General features: G+C 48.0%; 1 protein-coding gene across 1 annotated transcript in view; it reads left to right on the top strand.

Annotated features, from left to right (window-relative positions):
* Positions 1-23,750, top strand: part of LOC134970067 (cathepsin W-like) — a 120,691-nt gene that overhangs the window by 7,661 nt on the left and 89,280 nt on the right. The window contains exon 5 of the mRNA XM_063946162.1: positions 6,646-6,739. Within this exon, the coding sequence (XP_063802232.1) occupies positions 6,646-6,739 (94 nt within the window). The remainder of the gene's footprint in view (positions 1-6,645; positions 6,740-23,750) is intronic.

Raw genomic sequence — 23,750 nt, 5'->3', positions numbered from 1 at the left:
TGAAGTCTATTTACTCCCTTACAGGTGCTGTATATAGACCCACTATTGCGGCCTATTGGGCTGCAAAAGGAATTGAAGCATGGGTTCAGGCATTAGAGAAAAAGCTGCCCGATAATATATCTGACAATGTCAGACAATACCTGTCTCATATTACCACTGCTGCCTATTACGTTCAGGAGGCGTCCTCTGAGGCGGGTGTGTTGGCAGCCAAGGCGTTGACTAAGTCTGTCTTGGCTCGCCGTATTCTGTGGTTGAGATCATGGAAGGAGGACCTAGACTCCAAAAAGACATTGGAGGTACTCCCCTTTAAGGGGGACATTTTGTTTGGGGAAGACCTAAATAAAATTATGTCTGAATTGGCGGCTGCTAAGGCTGCCTCTCTGACAAATACTAATCCTTCTGCACAGAAAGCTAAAAAGGTAACACTTTTCGTTCCTTTTGGCCTCAAGGGAAAGCAAAAGGTCAGGCATACCCGAGACAATTTTGTGCTCTCAAAACTACTAAGCCCAAGGCAAAGCTATCCTGGGCGGCCCGTCAGCCTGCTTCTAAACAAGACAAGCCTGCTGCATGATGGGGCGGGCCTTCCCCTGGGGGACCCCAGGGTGGGATGCCGACTTCTGTAGTTCACCCAGGTCTGACCACTTCAGATGCATGGGTGCAGGAAGTTGTCTCTCACGGGTATGCAGTCTCCTTCAAGAGACGTTACCCTCGCCAGTTTTGCACCACGGTTATCCCTTTGGATCCGTTAAATGTGCAAGCTCTACAAAAGGTTGTGGGTTCCCTCCTTAATACAGGAGTGGGAGTGCCGGGTCCTCTGGCCCAGAGAGGCAGAGGTTACTACTCGACCCTGTTTCTAGTTCTGAAACCCAATGAGTCTTTCAGGCCTATGTTCAACCTCAAATCACTGAACAAGTTTGTGAGTGTGTCCAAGTTCCGTATGGAAACACTGCGCTCAATTGTACTGGCTATGGAACCTGGAGACTATATGATATCCCTGGATATACAGGAGCTACGGCTCCTCTAATCTTCACCAAGGTCATGGCCGTAATGATGGCCCATCTCTGTCGCCAGGGAGTCAGGGTCCTGCCGTATCTGGACAACTTGCTGATTCTGGCAAAATCCCACCATGTCCTCCTCAGTCATCTGCAACTGACGGTAAGCTTCCTAAAAGTCCACAGGTGGCTCATCAATTGGAAGAAATCCTCGCTGGTCCCAGCTCAGAGCATGGCGCACCTGGGGGCACTCCTGGACACACACAGTCAATGACTATTTCTGTCTCCAGAAAAAGTCCAGAGACTCCAAGATAGGATAAGATGCTTCCTTTGTCGCCCCAGATTGTTGATACACTCGGCGATGCAAGTACTTGGCCTGATGATGTCGGCAATCGACATGGTAGAGTACGCTCAATTTCATTCTTGCCCTCTGCAAATGTTAATCCTTTCCAAGTGGGATGGCCTACCTCATAGGATCAGATCTCATATGATCACTTTGACTCCGGAGGTTCGTCTGTCGCTGACCTGGTGGCTACAAGTCCAGCAATTGAGCAGGGGCCGTCCCTTCTGGATCCCCGACTGGGTCCTACTGACAATGGACGCCAGTCTGAGGGGATGGGATGCGGTGTTGGAGCAACACTGTTTTCAGGGTCACTGGACTAAGGAGAAGTAACTCCTCCCAATAAACATCCTGGAGTTGCGGGCAGTGTTCAATGCATTGACTCTCACCCTTGCTCTGGTACAGAACAGTGTGGTTCAAATATGGTCAGACAATGCCACTATGGTGGCATACATAAACCATCAAGGCAGCACTTGAAGCCGCATGGCTATGATGGAAGTGCCAAAAATCCTTTGCTGGGTGGAACGCCATCTGCCAGCGATATCGGCAGTGTTCATTTCGGGCGTCCTAAACTGAGAAGCGCATTTCCTCAGTCCCCAGGATGTGCACGCTGGAGAGTGGAGTCTTCATCCAGAAGTCTTTCAACTCCTAGTGGAAAAGTGGGGCCTACCAGATGTAGACCTGATGGAGTCTCAACACAATCACAAGGTTCCGGTCTTCGGATCAAGGACCAGGGTTCCTCAAGCCATGTTCATGGACGCACTGGCAATTCCATGGAACTTTTGGCTGCCGTACGTTTTCCCTCCAGTGTCACTCCTGCCCAGGGTCCTGCGGAAGTTCAAACAAAAGGAGGATTTCTACTTCTAGTCGCTCCAGCGTGGCCCAGATGGAATTGGTTCTCAGACCTGCAGGCTCTATCAACAGAGCATCCTCTCCTACTTCCTCAGCGCCCAGACTTCCTCGTACAGGACCCTTGTCTTTATCAGGACCTGGCCAGGCTGGCTTTGATGGCGTGGTTCTTGAAGCATCACTCCTGAGAGCCAAAGGATTCCCTGAGACGGTTATCCAAACTATGTTAAAAGCCCGTAAACCGGCTTCGGCTCAGATTTATTACACGATCTGGAGTTCTTACTTCACATGGTGTGCTGATAAGAATTATGATGCATGCAGATTCAGAACTTTCAGAATTCTGGCTTTTCTGCAAAGAGGCCTGGACTTAGACCTTCGTTTGGCCTCCCTCAAGGTTCACATATCTGCCTTGTCGGTATGGTTTCAGAGAAAACTTGCGTCTGTACCTGACGTTCATACATTCATTCAGGGTGTCTTACGGATTAAGCCTACCTATGTCCCTCCTGTGGCTCCATGGGATCTGGCTGTTGTCCTGAATGCTGTGCATGAGTCTCCATTTGAACCTCTTGAGATGGTGGACCTTAAATGGCTCACGCCCATCGTCATGTTTTTACTGGCTATTGCCTCTGCTAGAAGGGTGTCTGACTTAGGCGCATTGTCCTATTGTCCACCCTTTCTAATATTTCATCATGACCAGGCAATGCTAGGCCAGGCTAGAAGTCGCCCACGTTGTTTACCTAAGGTGGTGTCATCTGTTCGCCTTAACCAAGAGATTGTGGTTCCGGCTTTTATTTCTTCTGATTTGTCCTCCAAAGAGCAGTCTTTGGATGTGGTACGAGCTCTCCGTATATATGTGGAGAGGACTGCCTCTATCAGGAGGTCAGACTCCCTTTTTGTATTGTTTGGTTTTCACAAACGTGGCTGGCCTGCGAATAAGAAAACCTTGGCCAGATGGATTGGAATGGTGATTACACAAGCTTATGTGCAGGCTGGTCTCCCAGCTCCTGCTGCTATTAATGCCCATTCTACTCGGTCTGTTGGACCATCTTGGGCGGCTCGCCATGGCGTGTCTGCAGAACATTTGTGCAAGGTGGCTACGTGGTCCTCTGTGAACATGTTTATTAGGTTCTATGCCTTTGATACTTCTGCCTCCTAAGATGCTTCCTTTTGACGCTGTGTTCTCATACCCGCTAAGGCGCGTCCCCTCCCTTGAGGAACTACTTTAGGACATCCCAGATGTTTCCCTGTGGAACCCAATGTAATCTGCTGCAGAAAAGGAGAGTTATGGTAGACTTACCATTGTTAACTCTCTTTCTACGAGGTACATTGGGTTCCACAGGGCGCCCACCCTGAAGCACCGAGCTTCTATGGGTTTGTATGGCAATAGCCGCTGGTCCCTTCTCCTGTCGTGAGAATGTGGTTCTATGTGACTAACATCTACCTTCTCTCTTACCTGCTCCTGCATTGGACTGGTTAACGAAACTGAGCTCACAGTGTCTGGAGGCGGAGTTATAGAGGAGGCCGCAATGCATCCTGGGACAGTCTAAAGCTTTAGCCTGTTGGTGCCTCTGGATCAAGATCCACTCTACACCCCGATGTTTCCCTGTGGAACCCAATGTACCTCGCAGAAAGAGCGTTAACAATGGTAAGTCTACCATAACTCTCTTTTTTTTATTACCAGTTTTTTCGTATATGTGTTTAATAAGTAAATAAGTAAAATTTTAATGTGTTTGGTGGTACCTGTTTTCCTGAAACCCCATTTTACTTTCACTTCTCTTTCACACAGATATTTGTGATGTGTGCATGTTATGCAGTGTTTATTTCCTAGCCTCTAGCTGTCTCCTGATTACATCTACCAACCATTTGTGACATTTAAACTTGTGATAATTGGCTGATAGAGGGGTCAGCGGTGCAGTGTCTAGATGCTTAGGGGTAAATATACTAAAGCTTCTAAAATAGAGGATTGGTGATGTTGCCCATAGCAACCAATCAGATGCTTTCTATCATTTCTCTATTGTCTTTTAGAAAGTGATAGCATCTGATTGGTTGATATAGGCAACATCACCAATTCTCTGTTTCAAAAACTTTAGTAAATGTACCCCTCAGTCAGAGCCCACACACAGCTTTTCTGGCTAAATAAACAAAATTGTGCTTTACTGTTGTCAGCATTCAGGAAAAATAGCAAACGCCTAGTCCTAGGGCTGGTAACAGAAATCTTCGGGCCCGGTACAGTGATATCTCTGGGACCCCCTCAAATTATATATATATTAATTTATATATATATTAAAGCACAACGGAATATGCTGCGCCATATAAGAAACTGTTACTAAATAATATATATATAGATATAGAAGTGTAATTAGCGCTACTACCTAAGTTACAAGACTTATATATGTAATAGATACATCAGGTTCAAAATAATAATTTGTAATATTATAACACTTCTCCACTGGGAGGGCTGCTAAATGAGTCCTCTGAAATAAACTCTATTTCAAAAGTCCTAAAGAAAATAGAACAAGTGTTAGGGCCCAGCGCCTTCTGTGTTGAAGTACTCCAATACGTGAAGTGAATAAATGATATGCGTACCAGAGCAACCAGGGATTCTGGCTTGTAACACAAGTTTTTCTGTGCGTCAATCTTCCAGTTCTCTCAATGATCCAATACACGAACCATAGAACAAATAAGAATAATAATAGTGCAATATTGCCGATACCTTCAGTGCGTGTGTTTAAAAATATACCAATGTGGTTAAAACTCAAAAACATGCATAAATAAGTAGGAAACACACCATGTGTTGATAATTTAAGCAGGATAGTGTGCCTACAGCCTCTAGTAAAAGTATAATAATCCCTCAGGGCTTGGGCTTCTCGCATGTAGCTGGTGCTTTACGGGACTCTTCTTCTATCTCCAAAGGTATTGGCAGGGTACCTTAAAAATAAGCTCCCAACATTTGGGAAGAATGCCCATAGTATAGTATGTCTTATTTATTTATTTTTTTAATATATAAACAAACAACAAGTAAAAAATTTACAAAATGGACCCGTACAATATATAAAAATATAGAAGGCTTAGCTGATATCTTTCCAGAGGAGTGTAGCATATACCCAACGCATTTCGTCCTTTGGTATCATCTAATAGGACTTCATCAAGGGGTTAGTCAAACCTCTCTCCCCAATGACTCCATTCCCAGCTCCCCCACCTCACCCCAAAGCCCTGTATCCCCTCACCGAGCCACTCTTACCCCAGGGAGAGACTCAACTGCACTGCACTCCCCAGTATCCAGACCCGAACACCGCACAGCAGGTATCATGTGGTCCTCACACCTTACCAGGGCATGGGAATCCTAGGCAGCGGAGCTGCTGTAATGTCCTGTAACTGCCAACAACAGAGCTGGAACCAGAACCGGAAGAGCAGGTGCACACTCACGCCACACAGCCACTGTGTGTGAGAAGCTCCAGTCACTCTAAGGCTGCGCACACACCGCCTACAGCTCACTGCCCTATTTGGACAAGGCGGCTCACATCCCTGATGGGCACTAAATGACATATCCTTGTGGCCCCTCCAATCCTGCCCATGTACAGGTGTCCCCTTTGACACCCCCCCCCCCCCCCCCCATCGCCGGCCCTGCCTATTCTCTACGCAGGACACTATTGCACTCCTTGAACCCTGACTGGCAAAGCAGCTAGTCTACAGATGTAACACAGTCTTTTGTAGTCCTCCCTGCTGCCTGCAGGTATAAACATGGTCTCCTGAACTGGCTTGGCAAATATAACACAGTGCAGTTCATTCACAGAGCTTGGTAGTCCACCCTGCCACATACAGGTCTGGATTAGCCTCCTGGCTTACTAGGATCTTTTAGTCTTCCCAAGTCTCACATGGACTGCCTCCACAGAGAAACCTGACTGGTCTATCACACGGCAGCAGCAGTAGAGGTGTCAATCAACCATCTATTACTATAAATCGTCGATGGTTGATGGCTGAAGTCAAATAGTTTGGCCATTGATGGCAGAGAACCAATGGTTCGTCACCATCAATGGTAGAGACACTGCTAAACCCCTCCCCCAGGCTCTGATTGGCCAGTGGCTTACTAATCCATTGCACAGGGATGACCACCGGTGGTTGAAACCATCAATGGTTTACCTGTGAATGGTTTTATAGCATTGAGGTTAACCACCGATGGTACCATAGATGGCGACAATCGATGAGGAACACACTAATGGCCATTCCCGTAAAGCAGCCAGCTTTTAGGTGTGGTCACACCTTCTTTTTGTTCCTTGTGGTGGTGGATCTCTCCATCAGTTCACCCGCTGATCCCTCCATCAGTATCACCTGCTCATCAGCGCCATCTTTGGTGCCACAAACTAGAAGCATAATATACTGTACATTGTAACCTATAAACTTAATATACAGTACATAAATTTCATTAAGAATTAAGTAATATCTAAACCTCCTATATTTTTTTAGGGCAAATGTGGTTCATGTTGGGCTTTTGCTTCTGTTGGTAACATTGAGGCACAATATGCCATTCATGGAAAGCCAATGAATTTATCCGTGCAGCGTAAGTATTGTATTTTATTATAAACATATACTGTAAGTTCAATAGTCATCACAGACCATATTTAGCATAATGCACGTAATGGGTGATTCACAGCTATACGCAAGTCACTGCAAGTGTGGCCGTACTGCCTTCACAGAAATAATTGTACACTCTCTGGTCCCATAACAATAAAAACTAAAGGAGCGTACACACGGAGCGATTCTGGCTATGAACGATTTTAGCTTAATGATTTCCCTTGAAGCTCCGAGAGTCCAGAACCAACGATATTGACTATACACACTGAATGATTTTGGCTATACACAGAGCCGGCCCTAGCCAATTTGATGCCTTAGGCAAAATTTTGTCTGGTGCCCCCTAGCTCCGCCGCTAGTTCTGCATCTGTACCTGCAATGCTCAGGTAGTGGGGCCCACCGGGGGGTTACCCTGTGAGCCAGTTCAACTCTGCACAATGCCACACAGTAATGACCATAATACATATAATTCCACACAGTAAAGGAACCTTACACATATGCCCCACATTAGTAATGCCCATAATACACATAATGCCACACAGTAATGCACCTTACGCATATGCCCCACATTAGTAATGCCCATAATACACATATACTGCCACAGATACTGCCACACTTGCTGGTTATACAAAAAGATCAATATCAAACATGTAGAAACTGTCCATTCTCTTCACTATTCAGTGTGTTTGCTGGTGTCTGTTACTCCCGTTAACTGCATGCACTTTACTTTATACTGTGGGAGCTAAATGCTCTGCCCTCCAGTCTGATGTGTCCAAAAGTCACGCTGCACTGATGTTTCATATAGAAATAGCACAACGCAACTTACTGACCACGTTACAGTGCTAGATGGCAGGGGAATTTTACGGTATGGACTGACTAGGAAATAAAGTGAGGGGAGAACACTGCCCATGTTATGTCCCTGCAGACACCTGGGGTTTGCACAGGGATAAGGGACACACACAGGATGGCAGGGTCCCCCTCCCCCATGTGCACAAGCAGTATAGGTGATGTCAGGTTTCTGTGAAGCAGTCTTCCAAAATACACATGTGTTATCATAAGAAGCCATCCAGTAATAACCTTATATAATCAGTAAAAATGTCACAGGTCCAGGAATTGCATTTACTGGGCTTCTGCTGTCTGTCTGAGGTCTCACAAGTCAGGGGCATTCAAGCATGTCAGAGGAAGTTTAAGGCACAGTGTGCATTTTTTTTTTACAAATGTAAACAGCAGTGTATACAAGTACTGATTGAATACATTTGGAAAGTAACAGTTAGTTTGCGGACTGTCCCTCTCAGCATGAGATGCTGCAGGGACATGCTTGGATGCCCCTAGACATGCTTGAATGCCCTAGGCAAATGCCTAGCCTGCCTATAGCTAAGGCCGGCTCTGGCTATACAGTGGACTGGAATGTCAGGAGGGTGGGACTTCTGAAAGGGATAATCATTATTGTTGGCTTATATCGTTAGTACCATACACACACAAACAATAAGCACAATCTAAGCCAAAATAGACTGTCCATGCACAGTCTATTTTTTCCAGCGATGAAGATATGTGGGAGTGTGCATCATTCATCGTAGGTTCTATACACACGGGGGATCATTCCGAGTTGATCACTAGCTGCTTTGATTCGCTGCGCAGCGATCAGGCCAAAAAACGGCACTTCTACGCATGCGTATGCGGCGCAATGCGCACGCGCGTCGTACTAATACAACGAACAATGTAGTTTCACACAAGGTCTAGCGAAGCTTTTCAGTTGCTTTGCTGGCCGCAGAGTGATTGACAGGAAAAGGGCGTTTCTGGGTGTCAACTGACCATTTTCAGGGAGTGTTTGGAAAAACGCAGACGTGCCAGGAAAAACGCAGCCGTGACTGGGCGAACGCAGGGCGTGTTTGTGACGTCAAAACAGGAACTGAACAGTCTGAAGTGATCGCAAGCGCTGAGTAGGTCTGAAGCTACTCTGAAACTGCACAAAAATATTTTGTAGTCGCTCTGCGATCCTTTCGTTCGCACTTCTGCTAAGCTAAAATACACTCCCAGTGGGCGGCGGCATAGCGTTTGCACGGCTGCTAAAAACTGCTAGCGAGCTAACAACTCGGGATGACCACCATGGTACGATATGCACTAGTTTTTCTAACGATATGGACTATATAGTCTCAATATCGTTAGCTAGAATCGTACCGTTTGTATGCTGTCACAACTGAGGGCCTGAGCTGACGGGAGGCAGCCTCAGTTGTAGGGGCTGAGATGTACCGGAACCTGGGAGGTTGTATCAGACCCCTGGACATGTAAGTAACATGAATAATAACTGCCCGAAGGCGTGACCACGACAACTTGGATAAAAGTCAATGATGTTTATTATGACAACTCCGCAACACAGCAGCAGTAAAAGAAAACGTAAAAGTCAGCAAAGAATAAATACAGTTCCTGGGTACTAGAGGATGGCAGGAGCCACAGGGTACTGGTAGTGTGAGATAGTTCTTATGATCTTCTAGATGGAAAGTCCTTACCAGGCCCGACTGTAGCAATGGAGATAACCCAGGATTGTGCCAGCTGGTGTTCCAGGAAAAGCTGGGTTGCTGAAGATAAAACAGCTGCTGTGGATACTGGCTGGAACCAGACTGTTGTTAGCACGGAGTGGATACTGGCTGGAACCAGTTAAATAATAAATGAACTTGGGAGCGATGAAATATGAACTGAAATGTAGAACTTGAGAGCGGAGAAATAATAATACCGGTGGAGAGTGGTAAAGTGTAGAAAGGACACCGGCCCTTTAAGGGAAGCTGTACTCTGCTGGAAGCTGAGCTGGAAGCAGGTAATGTTGTAGCTGGAAACAGATGAATCCACAATGGATTGGAGAGTCAGGCTACACCGCAGGTGGAATGCTGGTGCGGGTCTCTATGGTGGAAGTCTTGAGACAGGAGCTGGAACCTGGAAGACAATCACAGGAGAGAGACAAACAGGAACTAGGTTTGACAACCAAAGCACTGACGCCTTCCTTGCTCAGGCACAGTGTATTTATACCTGCAGCAAGGAAGGGATTGGCTAGGCAATTATGCAGATTATCAATACTGAGAACAGATTGGTGGAAATGATCAGCTGACAGAATCCAAGATGGCTGCGCCCATGCAGACACTTGGAGGGAAGTTTGGTTTGTAATCCATGTGGTAATGAAAACAGTAATGGCGGCGCCGGCCACCGGAGACAGGAGGCGCCAGGCTGACAGATGCACATCCAACCACGCGGACACAGCGGAGGCCGCGGCTGACGTAATCGCCACTCAGACACTCTGCATGCAGAAGTTCAGGGACGGCGGCGGAGGCCGCGGGAGACGCCATGCCAGGTGTAATATGGCGTTTACTGTGACAGCGTCCCAGAGTGACAGGAGAGGATACAGGAATGTACACATCAGGATAACAGATGGGATCCGGTCCTGGAGCGCTGAGCCAGCCTTAGGAGGCATCTGATGGGTAAGAAATGGCGTCCAGATACCCGGATCGTGACAGCACCCCCCCCTTTAGGAGTGGCCCCAGGACACTTCTTTGGCTTTTGAGGAAACTTGGAATGGAATCTCCGGACCAAGGCAGGAGCATGGACATCAGAAGCATTGGTCCATGAACGTTCCTCAGGACCATAACCCTTCCAGTCAATAAGATATTGTAGTTGACCGTAACGGTGACGTGAGTCCAGGATCTTGGCCACTTCATACTCAACGCCTCGTTGAGTTTGGACTTTCGGAGTTGGAGGAAGTGAGGAATGAAACCGATTCAAGATCAGCGGTTTCAACAGGGAAACATGGAATGTCCTGGGTATTTTTAAGAAGGGAGGCAACTGGAGTCTGTAAGCAACAGGATTGATGACTTGTTCAATCTTGAAAGGACCGATATAGCGAGGTGCAAACTTCATACTGGGAACTCTTAACCTCAAATTCTTCGTGGATAACCATACCCGATCACCCACCTTGAGAGCAGGAACTGCTCGACGCTTCTTATCCGCAAACTTCTTGTACCTGAACGATGCCTTGAGCAGAGCTGATCGTACGCTCTTCCAGATATTGGCAAACTGATGCAAGGTGATATCCACTGCGGGGACAGAAGTTGCTGGAAGCGGTTGGAACTCAGGGACTTTAGGGTGGAATCCAAAGTTAGTGAAGAATGGTGTTGAAGCAGATGAAGAATGATACTGGTTGTTATGACAGAACTCGGCCCAGGGAAGTAATTGAACCCAGTCATCTTGAGAGGAGGACACATAGATGCGGAGGAAGGCCTCCAAGTCCTGATTCACCCTCTCGGTTTGACCATTGGTCTGAGGATGGTAAGCCGTGGAAAACTTTAGCTTGACTTGGAGGACTTGACATAAACTTCGCCAGAATTTGGCTGTGAATTGAACTCCTCGATCTGAGATAATTTCTTCAGGAAGACCGTGGAGTCGGAAGATCTCTTGTATGAATACTTGAGCCAACTTGGAAGCTGACGGAAGACCGGTGAGAGGAATGAAGTGTGCCATCTTGGTGAACCGATCAACTACCACCCAGATGGTATTGAACTTGTTGCACATGGGTAAGTCTGTAATGAAATCCATCGACAAGTGGGTCCATGGTCGACGGGGAATGGATAGTGGAACCAGTTGCCCCGCAGGCGACTGGCGGGATACTTTATGTTGGGCACACTTTGGGCAAGATGCAATAAACTCCAAGACGTCCTTTTTCAGAGTTGGCCACCAATAGGACCTAGAGATAAACTCCAGGGTTTTTTGGATACCTGTATGCCCGGCAAAACGGAAAGCATGGGCCCAATGCATGAGCTTCTTCCTTAGCTTCGGCTTCACAAAACTTTTCCCTGATGGGGGCGTAGAGTCCATCCCTACCGTGGAGAATGCCAACGGATTTATAATAGGATGCTTGTCTGAAGACTCTGACTCATTTTCTTGCTCCCATGAGCGGGAAAGGGCATCGGCCTTGCGATTCTGAGAGCCCGGACAGAACTGGAGTTTAAAGTCGAACCTGGAAAAGAAAAGTGCCCATCTGGCCTGACGAGGGTTGAGACATTGTGCGCCCTTCAGGTATAAAAGGTTCTTGTGGTCTGTAAGTATGGTGATTGAATGAGAAGCTCCCTCCAACAGATACCTCCACTCTTCTAGAGCGAGCTTGATGGCTAGCAACTCCTGGTCGCCAATGGCATAGTTGCGCTCAGCTGGGGAGAACTTCCGGGAGAAGAAACTGCAAGGGTGTAAATGGCCATCTTTAGCCCTCTGAGATAACACCGCTCCTACTCCAACGGAGGAGGCATACACCTCTAAGATGAAAGGAGAGTCGATGTCAGGCTGTTTCAGAACAGGCGCAGAGATGAACCTTTGTTTTAAAAGATGAAATGCTTGCATGGCTTCTTCAGACCACTTGGACGGGTTAGCACCCTTCTTAGTGAAAGCAGTAATAGGCGCCACAATGGTGGAAAAGTCTCGTATAAACTTTCGGTAATAGTTGGCGAACCCTAAGAACCTCTGGACCCCTTTGAGGGTTAAGGGTACCGGCCAATTTTGGATTGCTTGTAGTTTCTCAGGATCCATCTCTAGTCCGGAACCGGACACAATGTACCCTAGAAACGGAATGGACTTGACTTCAAAGACGCATTTTTCTAATTTGCAATAGAGATGATTGACACGGAGACGGGACAGAACCTCTTTAACCCAAAAACGATGTTCCTCTAAATCGTTGGCAAAAATGAGGATATCGTCTAGATAGACCACGACATGACGGTATAGAATGTCTCTGAAGATCTCATTGACAAAATGCTGGAAGACAGCTGGAGCATTGCTCAATCCGAAGGGCATGACGAGGTACTCATAATGTCCGTCACGGGTGTTAAAGGCGGTCTTCCACTCGTCACCCTCACGGATCCGGATGAGATTGTATGCACCTCGCAAGTCCAGCTTTGTAAAGATGGTAGCTCCGCTAACTCTGTCAAAGAGCTCAGTAATCAGGGGTAAAGGATAACGGTTCTTGATGGTAATGTCGTTCAAACCTCTGTAGTCGATGCACGGCCGCAGACCACCATCTTTCTTTTTTACAAAAAAGAAGCCTGCGCCGGCTGGAGAAGAAGAAGGTCGAATGAACCCCTTTGCTAGGTTCTCTTTAATATATTCCTCCATAGAATGCGTCTCAGGCAGAGACAACGGATAAGTTCGGCCTCGAGGTGGAACCTTCCCTGGAACGAGATCAATCGGACAGTCCCATTCTCTATGAGGAGGAAGGATATCAGCAGAAGCTTTACTGAACACATCCGTGAAATCTTGATATGGAGGAGGTGGAACATCAGACGACCTGGGGGAGGAAGAACAGACAGGCAATACTTTAAACAAACATGTCTCAGCACAGGAGGAACCCCATGCCAGGATTTGCGTAGTCGTCCAATCAATTGTAGGATTGTGAAGACGGAGCCATGGAAGGCCCAGGACCACAGGATGTGTGGCTCTTGGAATCACTAAAAAAGAAATAAGTTCGGAATGAAGAACTCCCACTCTCAGACGAACTGGTAGAGTCCTTAAAGAAATAACTGCATCAAAAATTTTGCTGCCATCCACGGCAGTTAAAGAAATGGACGAAGGAAGTCTCTCGGTGGGTAGGGACCACCGTTTAACATAGGCTTCGGTAATAAAGTTCCCAGCTGCTCCGGAATCAAGGAGGGCAATGACGTTCCGATAACGTTGAGCAACTTGAAGCGAGACTGGGAGATTACAATCTTGAGGAGATGGAGAGGAGATCATTACTCCTAGCCGGCCCTCTCCTTGGCGAGCTAGGATTTGGAGTTTCCCGGACGTTTGGGACAGGCATTAATGGTGTGAGACGGAGCTGCACAATAGAGACAGAGAAACTCGGAGAGACGTCTTCGGCGCTCAGCAGGAGTTAAACGGGAACGGCCAAGTTGCATGGGCTCATCTTTAAATGGTGACAGTTGACGAGGAGGAGGAGCAGAAGATTTTGGAGCAGATGATCTTCCACGCTCAGTTGCTCTCTCTCTGAAACGTAAATCAACTTTCGTGCAGAGTGAGATTAGCTCATCTAACTTAGAAGGTAAGTCTCTGGTAGCTAACTCATCTTTAATACGCTCAGATAAGCCATGCCAGAATGCAGCATACAGGGCCTCGTCGTTCCATGCCAGTTCGGATGCCAGGATCTGGAACTGTATCAGATATTGTCCTACAGTACGTGACCCCTGGCGTAAACGGAGAATCTCGGATGAAGCTGAGGTTACCCGGCCTGGCTCGTCGAAGATGCGCCTGAATGTTGACACGAAGGCAGTGTAGGAAGATAGCAGGGTGTCGGACCTCTCCCATAACGGTGATGCCCAATCAAGGGCTGAGCCACTGAGAAAAGAAATAATGTAGGCAATTTTTGTACGGTCACTGGGAAAATTGCCAGGTTGTAGCTCAAACTGAATCTCACACTGGTTGAGAAATCCCCTGCAGAATCTTGGAGATCCGTCAAATTTTGCTGGCGTTGGAAGATGAAGACGTGGAGCAGAAATGGGTAAGGTGGGTGGGGTTATAGCTGGAGTCACTGTGATTGACGCACCAGACGCGCCTGATCCACGGAGAGTTGTCTGAATCCCATCCAGCCGAGTAGAGAGATCCTGGAGACAGCGGATGATGTGGCCCTGTGCAGCCTCCTGATGTTCTAGTCGGGCTGCCAGTTCTTGCATCGGCCTGGCCGCTTGATCCTGGTCTCCGGCTGGATTCATTAGGTCAGTGCTTACTGTCACAACTGAGGGCCTGAGCTGACGGGAGGCAGCCTCAGTTGTAGGGGCTGAGATGTACCGGAACCTGGGAGGTTGTATCAGACCCCTGGACATGTAAGTAACATGAATAATAACTGCCCGAAGGCGTGACCACGACAACTTGGATAAAAGTCAATGATGTTTATTATGACAACTCCGCAACACAGCAGCAGTAAAAGAAAACGTAAAAGTCAGCAAAGAATAAATACAGTTCCTGGGTACTACAGGATGGCAGGAGCCACAGGGTACTGGTAGTGTGAGATAGTTCTTATGATCTTCTAGATGGAAAGTCCTTACCAGGCCCGACTGTAGCAATGGAGATAACCCAGGATTGTGCCAGCTGGTGTTCCAGGAAAAGCTGGGTTGCTGAAGATAAAACAGCTGCTGTGGATACTGGCTGGAACCAGACTGTTGTTAGCACGGAGTGGATACTGGCTGGAACCAGTTAAATAATAAATGAACTTGGGAGCGATGAAATATGAACTGAAATGTAGAACTTGAGAGCGGAGAAATAATAATACCGGTGGAGAGTGGTAAAGTGTAGAAAGGACACCGGCCCTTTAAGGGAAGCTGTACTCTGCTGGAAGCTGAGCTGGAACCAGGTAATGTTGTAGCTGGAAACAGATGAATCCACAATGGATTGGAGAGTCAGGCTACACCGCAGGTGGAATGCTGGTGCGGGTCTCTATGGTGGAAGTCTTGAGACAGGAGCTGGAACCTGGAAGACAATCACAGGAGAGAGACAAACAGGAACTAGGTTTGACAACCAAAGCACTGACGCCTTCCTTGCTCAGGCACAGTGTATTTATACCTGCAGCAAGGAAGGGATTGGCTAGGCAATTATGCAGATTATCAATACTGAGAACAGATTGGTGGAAATGATCAGCTGACAGAATCCAAGATGGCTGCGCCCATGCAGACACTTGGAGGGAAGTTTGGTTTGTAATCCATGTGGTAATGAAAACAGTAATGGCGGCGCCGGCCACCGGAGACAGGAGGCGCCAGGCTGACAGATGCACATCCAACCACGCGGACACAGCGGAGGCCGCGGCTGACGTAATCGCCACTCAGACACTCTGCATGCAGAAGTTCAGGGACGGCGGCGGAGGCCGCGGGAGACGCCATGCCAGGTGTAATATGGCGTTTACTGTGACAGCGTCCCAGAGTGACAGGAGAGGATACAGGAATGTACACATCAGGATAACAGATGGGATCCGGTCCTGGAGCGCTGAGCCAGCCTTAGGAGGCATCTGATGGGTAAGAAATGGCGTCCAGATACCCGGATCGTGACATATGCGGCTTAATAAAAGAGTTTTGAATTTCTATAGATGGGTTGAAGGAAACACTGATGTGATCTTTCTCCATTCATTTCAATAGGATTTCTATACCTAGAAATCCCATTGAATTTAACGGGAAAAGATTTGACATTTTTCTGCTGCGGGGTACACTGGGCTCCACAAGGATGGACAATGGGGTGTAGAGTAGGATCTTGATCCGAGGCACCAACAGGCTCAAAGCTTTGACTGTTCCCAGAATGCACAGCGCCGCCTCCTCTATAACCCCGCCTCTCTGCACAGGAGCTCAGTTTTGTAGTTGGTGCTGCATTAAGCAGGCACTTAACAGAGGGGCTGCTCCAGGCAGCCCTAAGAAGAGCTTTTTTATGAAGAAAAAGTGAAGACTTCAAGGGAAGCAGCGGTGGTAAATGTCAGAAGACATTCACTGCTGCAGCTCCAGCTCTCCCCAGCGGCGCTGTACACTCCCGAGCCCTGGTTGCCGGGTAACTACAGCAGGAGGCTCTGGTTTTCTTCACGTCAGGCACACACGACGGGGGCTCTCCGGGATCGCGTGGCTGCGCTTCGGGAGGTGGTGAGTGGGTCCCGCTTGCGGGACCCGGTCTTTATCGCGATCCGGCGCGGTCAGTGGGAGGCGGGCCACGCGCGCTGGCGGTGGACTCTGTGGCAGTACAGGCGATCCCACTAGATCACCAGGGCATGGGCGCAGGTCAGGTTTTCTCTCTAAACCAGTTTAATAAGAGCCCACAGTACCCGGTGGTTTTGCCAGCAGGGGGATAAGGCTTAGACCTGAAGCCCCTCCCCCAGCCCCAGGGCGCCATTTCCCGCAAATGTTCCCGCCCTAGAGCTGCATATCTGTCTCTCCCTCACTCCCTGTCAGTGTCTGGGCACCATTATTCCTCAGCTTCACTGTTCCTGGGACTGCTTGGGCAAATCCTCCTGTGTAAAGCCGCCTGGTTGTCAGTGCTGTGACTTTACATGACACTTAAGTAATCAACCTGCCTTTTTAGACAGTGCTAGTTAAAAAAGAGTGCATTTAGTCAGGGTTTTCTAGTACAATTACCCTGTGATATACATCCAGTTCTTACTGTGTAGTGTTATATCTATTGACTATATAGCTATATATATAAGCTAGTCCAGTGCAGTATTATTGTCAGTAATGACCTCTGCATTGCACAAACTGTGACTATCTGTGTGTGCATTAGATAGCTGAGTGGTGTCCATTTCGTGTCTTTCACTCAACCTGCTATCCCTATATTCTATAACCTGAGGGGGCTTGGTGCGTCAGGTTTTATATTGATATAGGATTTTCACAAAGATATACTTTAATACGTATTTTTCTCTGTGATTTAGTCACCATATCTCTCCTTTGTCTCTGCTAGTGCTGACTACACTGCGCAGGGGTTTGGGACTTAGAGATGAGCGCCTGAAATTTTTCGGGTTTTGTGTTTTGGTTTTGGGTTCGGTTCCGCGGCCGTGTTTTGGGTTCGAACGCGTTTTGGCAAAACCTCACCGAATTATTTTTGTCGGATTCGGGTGTGTTTTGGATTCGGGTGTTTTTTTCCAAAAACACTAAAAAACAGCTTAAATCATAGAATTTGGGGGTCATTTTGATCCCAAAGTATTATTAACCTCAAAAACCATAATTTACACTCATTTTCAGTCTATTCTGAATACCTCACACCTCACAATATTATTTTTAGTCCTAAAATTTGCACCGAGGTCGCTGTGTGAGTAAGATAAGCGACCCTAGTGGCCGACACAAACACCGGGCCCATCTAGGAGTGGCACTGCAGTGTCACGCAGGATGTCCCTTCCAAAAAACCCTCCCCAAACAGCACATGACGCAAAGAAAAAAAGAGGCTTTTTACTGATATTTGGTGTTTTGGATTTGACATGCTCTGTACTATGACATTGGGCATCGGCCTTGGCAGACGACGTTGCTGGCATTTCATCGTCTCGGCCATGACTAGTGGCAGCAGCTTCAGCACGAGGTGGAAGTGGATCTTGATCTTTCCCTAATTTTGGAACCTCAACTTTTTTGTTCTCCATATTTTATAGGCAGAACTAAAAGGCACCTCAGGTAAACAATGGAGATGGATGGATTGGATACTAGTATACAATTATGGACGGACTGCCACGGTTAGGTGGTATAAAAAAACCACGGTTAGGTGGTATATAATACAATTATGGTTGGACGGACTGCCTGCCGAGTGCCGACACAGAGGTAGCCACAGCCGTGAACTACCGCACTGTACACTGGTTGATAAAGAGATAGTAGTATACTCGTAACAACTAGTATGACGACGGTATAAAGAATGAAAAAAAAAACCACGGTTAGGTGGTATATATTATAATACAATTATGGTTGGACGGACTGCCTGCCGAGTGCCGACACAGAGGTAGCCACAGCCGTGAACTACCGCACTGTACACTGGTTGATAAAGAGATAGTAGTATACTCGTAACAACTAGTATGACGACGGTATAAAGAATGAAAAAAAAACCACGGTTAGGTGGTATATATTATAATACAATTATGGATGGACGGACTGCCTGCCGAGTGCCGACACAGAGGTAGCCACAGCCGTGAACTACCGCACTGTACACTGGTTGATAAAGAGATAGTAGTATACTCGTAACAACTAGTATGACGACGGTATAAAGAATGAAAAAAAAAACCACGGTTAGGTGGTATATATTATAATACAATTATGGTTGGACGGACTGCCTGCCGAGTGCCGACACAGAGGTAGCCACAGCCGTGAACTACCGCACTGTACACTGGTTGATAAAGAGATAGTAGTATACTCGTAACAACTAGTATGACGACGGTATAAAGAATGAAAAAAAAACCACGGTTAGGTGGTATATATTATAATACAATTATGGATGGACGGACTGCCTGCCGAGTGCCGACACAGAGGTAGCCACAGCCGTGAACTACCGCACTGTACTGTGTCTGCTGCTAATATAGACTGGTTGATAAAGAGATAGTATACAATACTACTAATATATTGGTGGTCAGGCACTGGTCACCACTAGTCACACTGGCAGTGGCACTCCTGCAGCAAAAGTGTGCACTGTTTAATTTTAATATAATATTATTTATCATGTACTCCTGGCTCCTGCTATAACAACCTGCAGTGCTCCCCAGTCTCCCCCACAATTATAAGCTTTATATACAATACATTGATGTGCAGCACACTGGGCTGAGCAGTGCACACAGACTGAGTCACTGTGTGACTGTGTATCGTTTTTTTCAGGCAGAGAACGGATATATTAAATAAAACAAACAACTGCACTGTCTCTGGTGGTCACTGGTCACTGTGGTCGTCAGTCACTAAACTCTGTCTGCACTCTCTTCTAATCTACAGTATCACAGCAATCTCTCTCTCTCTCTCTCTTCTAAATCTAATCTAAATGGAGAGGACGCCAGCCACGTCCTCTCCCTATCAATCTCAATGCACGTGTGAAAATGGCGGCGACGCGCGGCTCCTTATATAGAATCCGAGTCTCGCGAGAATCCGACAGCGTCATGATGACGTTCGGGCGCGCTCGGGTTAACCGAGCAAGGCGGGAAGATCCGAGTCGCTCGGACCCGTGAAAAAAAACATGAAGTTCTGGCGGGTTCGGATTCAAAGAAACCGAACCCGCTCATCTCTAGTTTGGGTAAGAGGTATTGTGCTGCTGCCAATTGTTCTGTGTTACCTGATACTGCAAGTTATATCATGTCTGCTTCTGAGGGTAACGGTTCTGGGGCTGAACACACTGCCGGTGTTGCTGAAGCCACAGATCCCTATGAGGGGAATATAGCAGCTGTGGGCTCTGGTTCTGTGGGCTCCTTGCCCCCCAGTGGGACTGTGGTAACGGAGGCACATAATGACCCACCGTGGGCTACTTTTTCCACGCTTCTGCATACGCTAGTTCATAAACCAACACCCCCTATGGAACCCCCAATGCCGGTACAACCGTATGTGGTCCCTGCAGCTAACCTGCTGTGGGCGGACGATTTATCTGCTCAATTGAAGAAGTTGAACCAGTCCCTGACTACTAAAAAGTCTGACCATCGCTCGCCTAAGTCCAAGGGGTCCTCTAAGCGAGCACTTGTCTCCTCACAATCCACTGCTGTCACTGACACCTCGTCTGATGAAGATGGCACTTACACTGACCCCACAGGTTCTGACTCAGATACGGCTGATGGGGAGGGTAGTTCACATGTGGATGTTTCTGATCTTTTGGAGGCTATTAAATTAATTCTACAGATTACGGATGATCCCGAGCCATCCGTCCTTCCTAAGAAACCTGATAGGTTCAAGCGTCAGAAGGTGGTTAAACAAGTTTTACCTCACTCTGATCACCTAGTGGATATACGTCAGGAACCCTGGGAAAACCCGGGTACGAAGTTTGTGCCTTAAAAGAAGATGCTGGCTCGCTATCCCCTCGCGCCAGAGCTGTCTAAGAATTGGGAAACGCCTCCTCCAGTGGACTCACATGTGGCTAGGATGGTGGTTTCCTCAGCTCTGCCTGTCACTACCGTCACGTCTCTAAATGAGCCTACGGATAAACGTGTGGAGGGTTGTCTTAAAGCGATTTACACCCTCACGGGTGCTGCACAAAGGCCCACTATTGCAGCTACATGGGCTGCAGAGGCTATTGAAGCATAGGCCTTGGAGTTAGAAGCTGAAATCTCCTCTGACCATGCTAGACAATGCTTGTCATATATTGTCACAGCTTCTCGCTATATTAAAGAGGCGGCTTCTGATGCCGGTATCCTAGCAGCCAAGGCCTCTACTACGTCAGTCCTGGCTCGCCGGATATTGTGGCTGAGATCCTGTTCTGTGGATCTGGACTCTAGAAAAACCCTGGAGGTACTCCCTTTCAAGGGAGATATTCTGTTTGGGGAGGACTTAAATAAGATAGTGGCTGACTTGGCTACTGCCAAAACTGCCTGTCTGCCAAGTACCGCTCCTTCTGTTTCGAAGTTAAAGGTACTTCCTTTCGCCCCTTTCGTCCTTCAGGTAAAGCAAAAGGTCAGGCGTACAACAAGCAGGCCCACACTTCCGAACCTGGTAAGCCGAAGCCGAAAAGAGCCTGGGCGGCCCGTCAGCCAGCTTCCAAGGCCAATAAGCCTGCCGCATGATGGGGCGGGCCTCCCCCTGGGGGATCCCAGGGTGGGGGGCCGGCTTCTAGGGTATACCCAGGAATGGTTGAAAAACACTTCAGATGTCTGGGTACGTGAAGTCGTTACTCGAGGTTACGCCATAGCCTTCAAAAACCGACCCCCTCATCGATTTTGCCAGACAGATGTCCCGTCGGAACAGACAAAGGCAAACACTCTGCATTCGGTGGTACAGACCCTCCTGGATACAGGAGTCATAGTACAGGTGCCTCTTGCGCAGAGGGGCCAGGGGTACTATTCTCCGCTGTTTCTAGTCCCGAATCCGAATGGGTCCTCCCGGCCCATTCTCAACCTCAAGGCATTGAACAGGTTTGTGAAGGTTTCCAAGTTCTGTATGGAAACCCTTTGCTCTATAGTTCTAGCCTTGGAACCTGGGGACTACATGGTCTCCCTGGACATACAGGATGCTTACCTGCATATTCCTATAGCAGTGTCACATCAGCAATACCTGAGGTTCGCTATTGGCAACCTCCATTACCAGTTTCGGGCGTTACCTTTTGGTTTAACAACGGCTCCGCGACTCTTCACCAAAGTAATGGCGGTGATGACGGCGGTACTCCGCCGTCAAGGGGTCAGGATACTGCCGTATCTGGACGACTTGTTAATCCTGGCAAATTCCCCAGAACTTCTCCTACGTCATCTGGATATGATGGTACGGTTTCTACAAGCCCACGGGTGGCTCATCAACTGGAAGAAATCCTCCCTGATCCCTGCTCAGAGCATGGTGCATCTGGGAGCGCTATTGGACACTCACAACCAGAGGTTGTTCTTGTGTCAGGAGAAGGTCCTGATGCTTCAGGACAGGATTCGTTGCTTCCTTTCTCGTCCGCAAGTGTCGATACATTCGGCAATGCAGGTGCTGGGCCTCATGGTGTCAGCATTCGACATGGTGGAGTATGCTCAATTCCATTCTCGCCCCCTCCAGAGGCTGATTCTAGCCAAATGGGACGGCCTGTCTCACCGGATCAGGTCTCAAATGATCTCATTGACTCCGGAGGTCCGTCTGTCGCTGCTCTGGTGGCTCCAGGACCAACAATTGTGCAGGGGCCGTCCCTTCTGGATATCCAACTGGGTCCTGTTGACGACAGATGCCAGTCTAAGAGGTTGGGGCGCGGTGCTGGAGCAACACTCCCTTCAGGGTCGGTGGACCAAGGAGGAATCTCTCCTTTCGATCAATATTCTGGAATTGCGGGCGGTCTTCAATGCATTGAACCTGGCCCAGCATTTAATTCAGAACCGTCCTGTTCAAGTACAGTCTGACAACGCCACCACAGTGGCTTACATAAATCATCAAGGCAGCACTCAAAGCCATTTGGCAATGAAGGAAGTCTCACAGATTCTACGTTGGGTGGAACGCCATCTACCGGCCATATCGGCAATATTCATTCCGGGAGTCCTGAATTGGGAAGCGGACTAAATCAGTCGTCAGGACGTGCATGCCGGCGAGTGGGGCCTCCATCCAGAAGTGTTTCAACTCCTAGTGGAAAAGTGGGGTCTTCCAGATGTAGATCTGATGGCGTCTCGACACAATCACAAGGTTCCGGTCTTCAGAGCAAGGACAAGGGATCCTCAAGCAGCATTCGTGGATGCGCTGGTGGTGCCGTGGAGGTTTCGGCTGCCGTATATGTTCCCTCCGGTGTCACTCCTGCCCATGGTAATTCAGAAGTTCAAGCAAGAAAAAGGAAATCTTCTTCTCATAGCTCCAGCGTGGCCCAGACGGCACTGGTTCTCAGACCTGCAGGGCCTATCGTCAGAGCGTCCAATTCTACTTCCACAACGCCCAGACCTCCTCGTTCAAGGCCCCTGTGTCTACCAGGACCTAGCCCGGCTGTCTTTGACGGCGTGGCTCTTGAAGCTTCTGTCTTGAGGGCTAAGGGTTTTTCTGAAGAGGTCATTAAAACTATGTTGCGGGCCCGGAAACCGGATTCTGCCCGGATTTACCATAGGGTCTGGCATTCTTACTTTTTTTGGTGCGCATCTAACAATTATGACGCTTCCAAGTTTAGTACAGCCAAACTTTTGGCTTTTCTGCAACAGGGCCTGGATTTAGGCCTCCCTCAAGGTTCATATTTCTGCCTTGTCGGTGTGGTTTCAGAGAAAAATTGCGACTTTACCTGATGTTCATACTTTCACTCAGGGTGTGTTGCGTATCCAACCTCCCTATGTCCCGCCTGTGGCTCCTTGGGACTTGTCAGTGGTTTTGGAGGTGTTGCAGGAGCCTCCGATTGAACCCCTTGGTTCAGCTGATCTTAAGTGGCTTTCCCTTATGGTGGTGTTCTTGCTGGCTATTGCATCTGCTAGAAGAGTGTCGGATTTGGGGGCCCTTACCTGTAGTTCCCCATATCTGATTTTTCACCGTGACTGGGCGGTACTTCGGACTCGTCCCGATTATTTGCCGAAGGTGGTGTCTTCTTTCCACCTAAATCAGGAGATTGTGGTTCCGGCCTTTAATTCTCCTGAGGTGTCTTCCAAAGAGCGGTTTTTGGATGTGGTACGGGCTCTCCGTATCTATGTGAAGAGAACTGCTTCTATTCGAAAATCTGATTCTCTCTTTGTTTTGTTTGGATTTCACAAACGTGGCTGGCGTGCTCACAAGGAGACCCTGGCCAGGTGAATTAGAATGGTGATTGCACATGCTTATGTGAAGGCTGGTCTGTCAGCTCCTGCTCACATTACGGCCCATTCTACTCGTCTGTTGGACCTTCTTGGGCGGCCCAACGTGGTGCGACCCTTGACCAATTGTGCAAGGTGGCTACGT

This window comes from Pseudophryne corroboree, chromosome 11 (assembly GCF_028390025.1).
Source record: "Pseudophryne corroboree isolate aPseCor3 chromosome 11, aPseCor3.hap2, whole genome shotgun sequence".
Classification (NCBI taxonomy): domain Eukaryota; kingdom Metazoa; phylum Chordata; class Amphibia; order Anura; family Myobatrachidae; genus Pseudophryne; species Pseudophryne corroboree.
The sequence above is the reverse complement of the archived record's forward strand: the minus strand, read 5'-3'. Positions and strand labels throughout refer to the sequence as shown.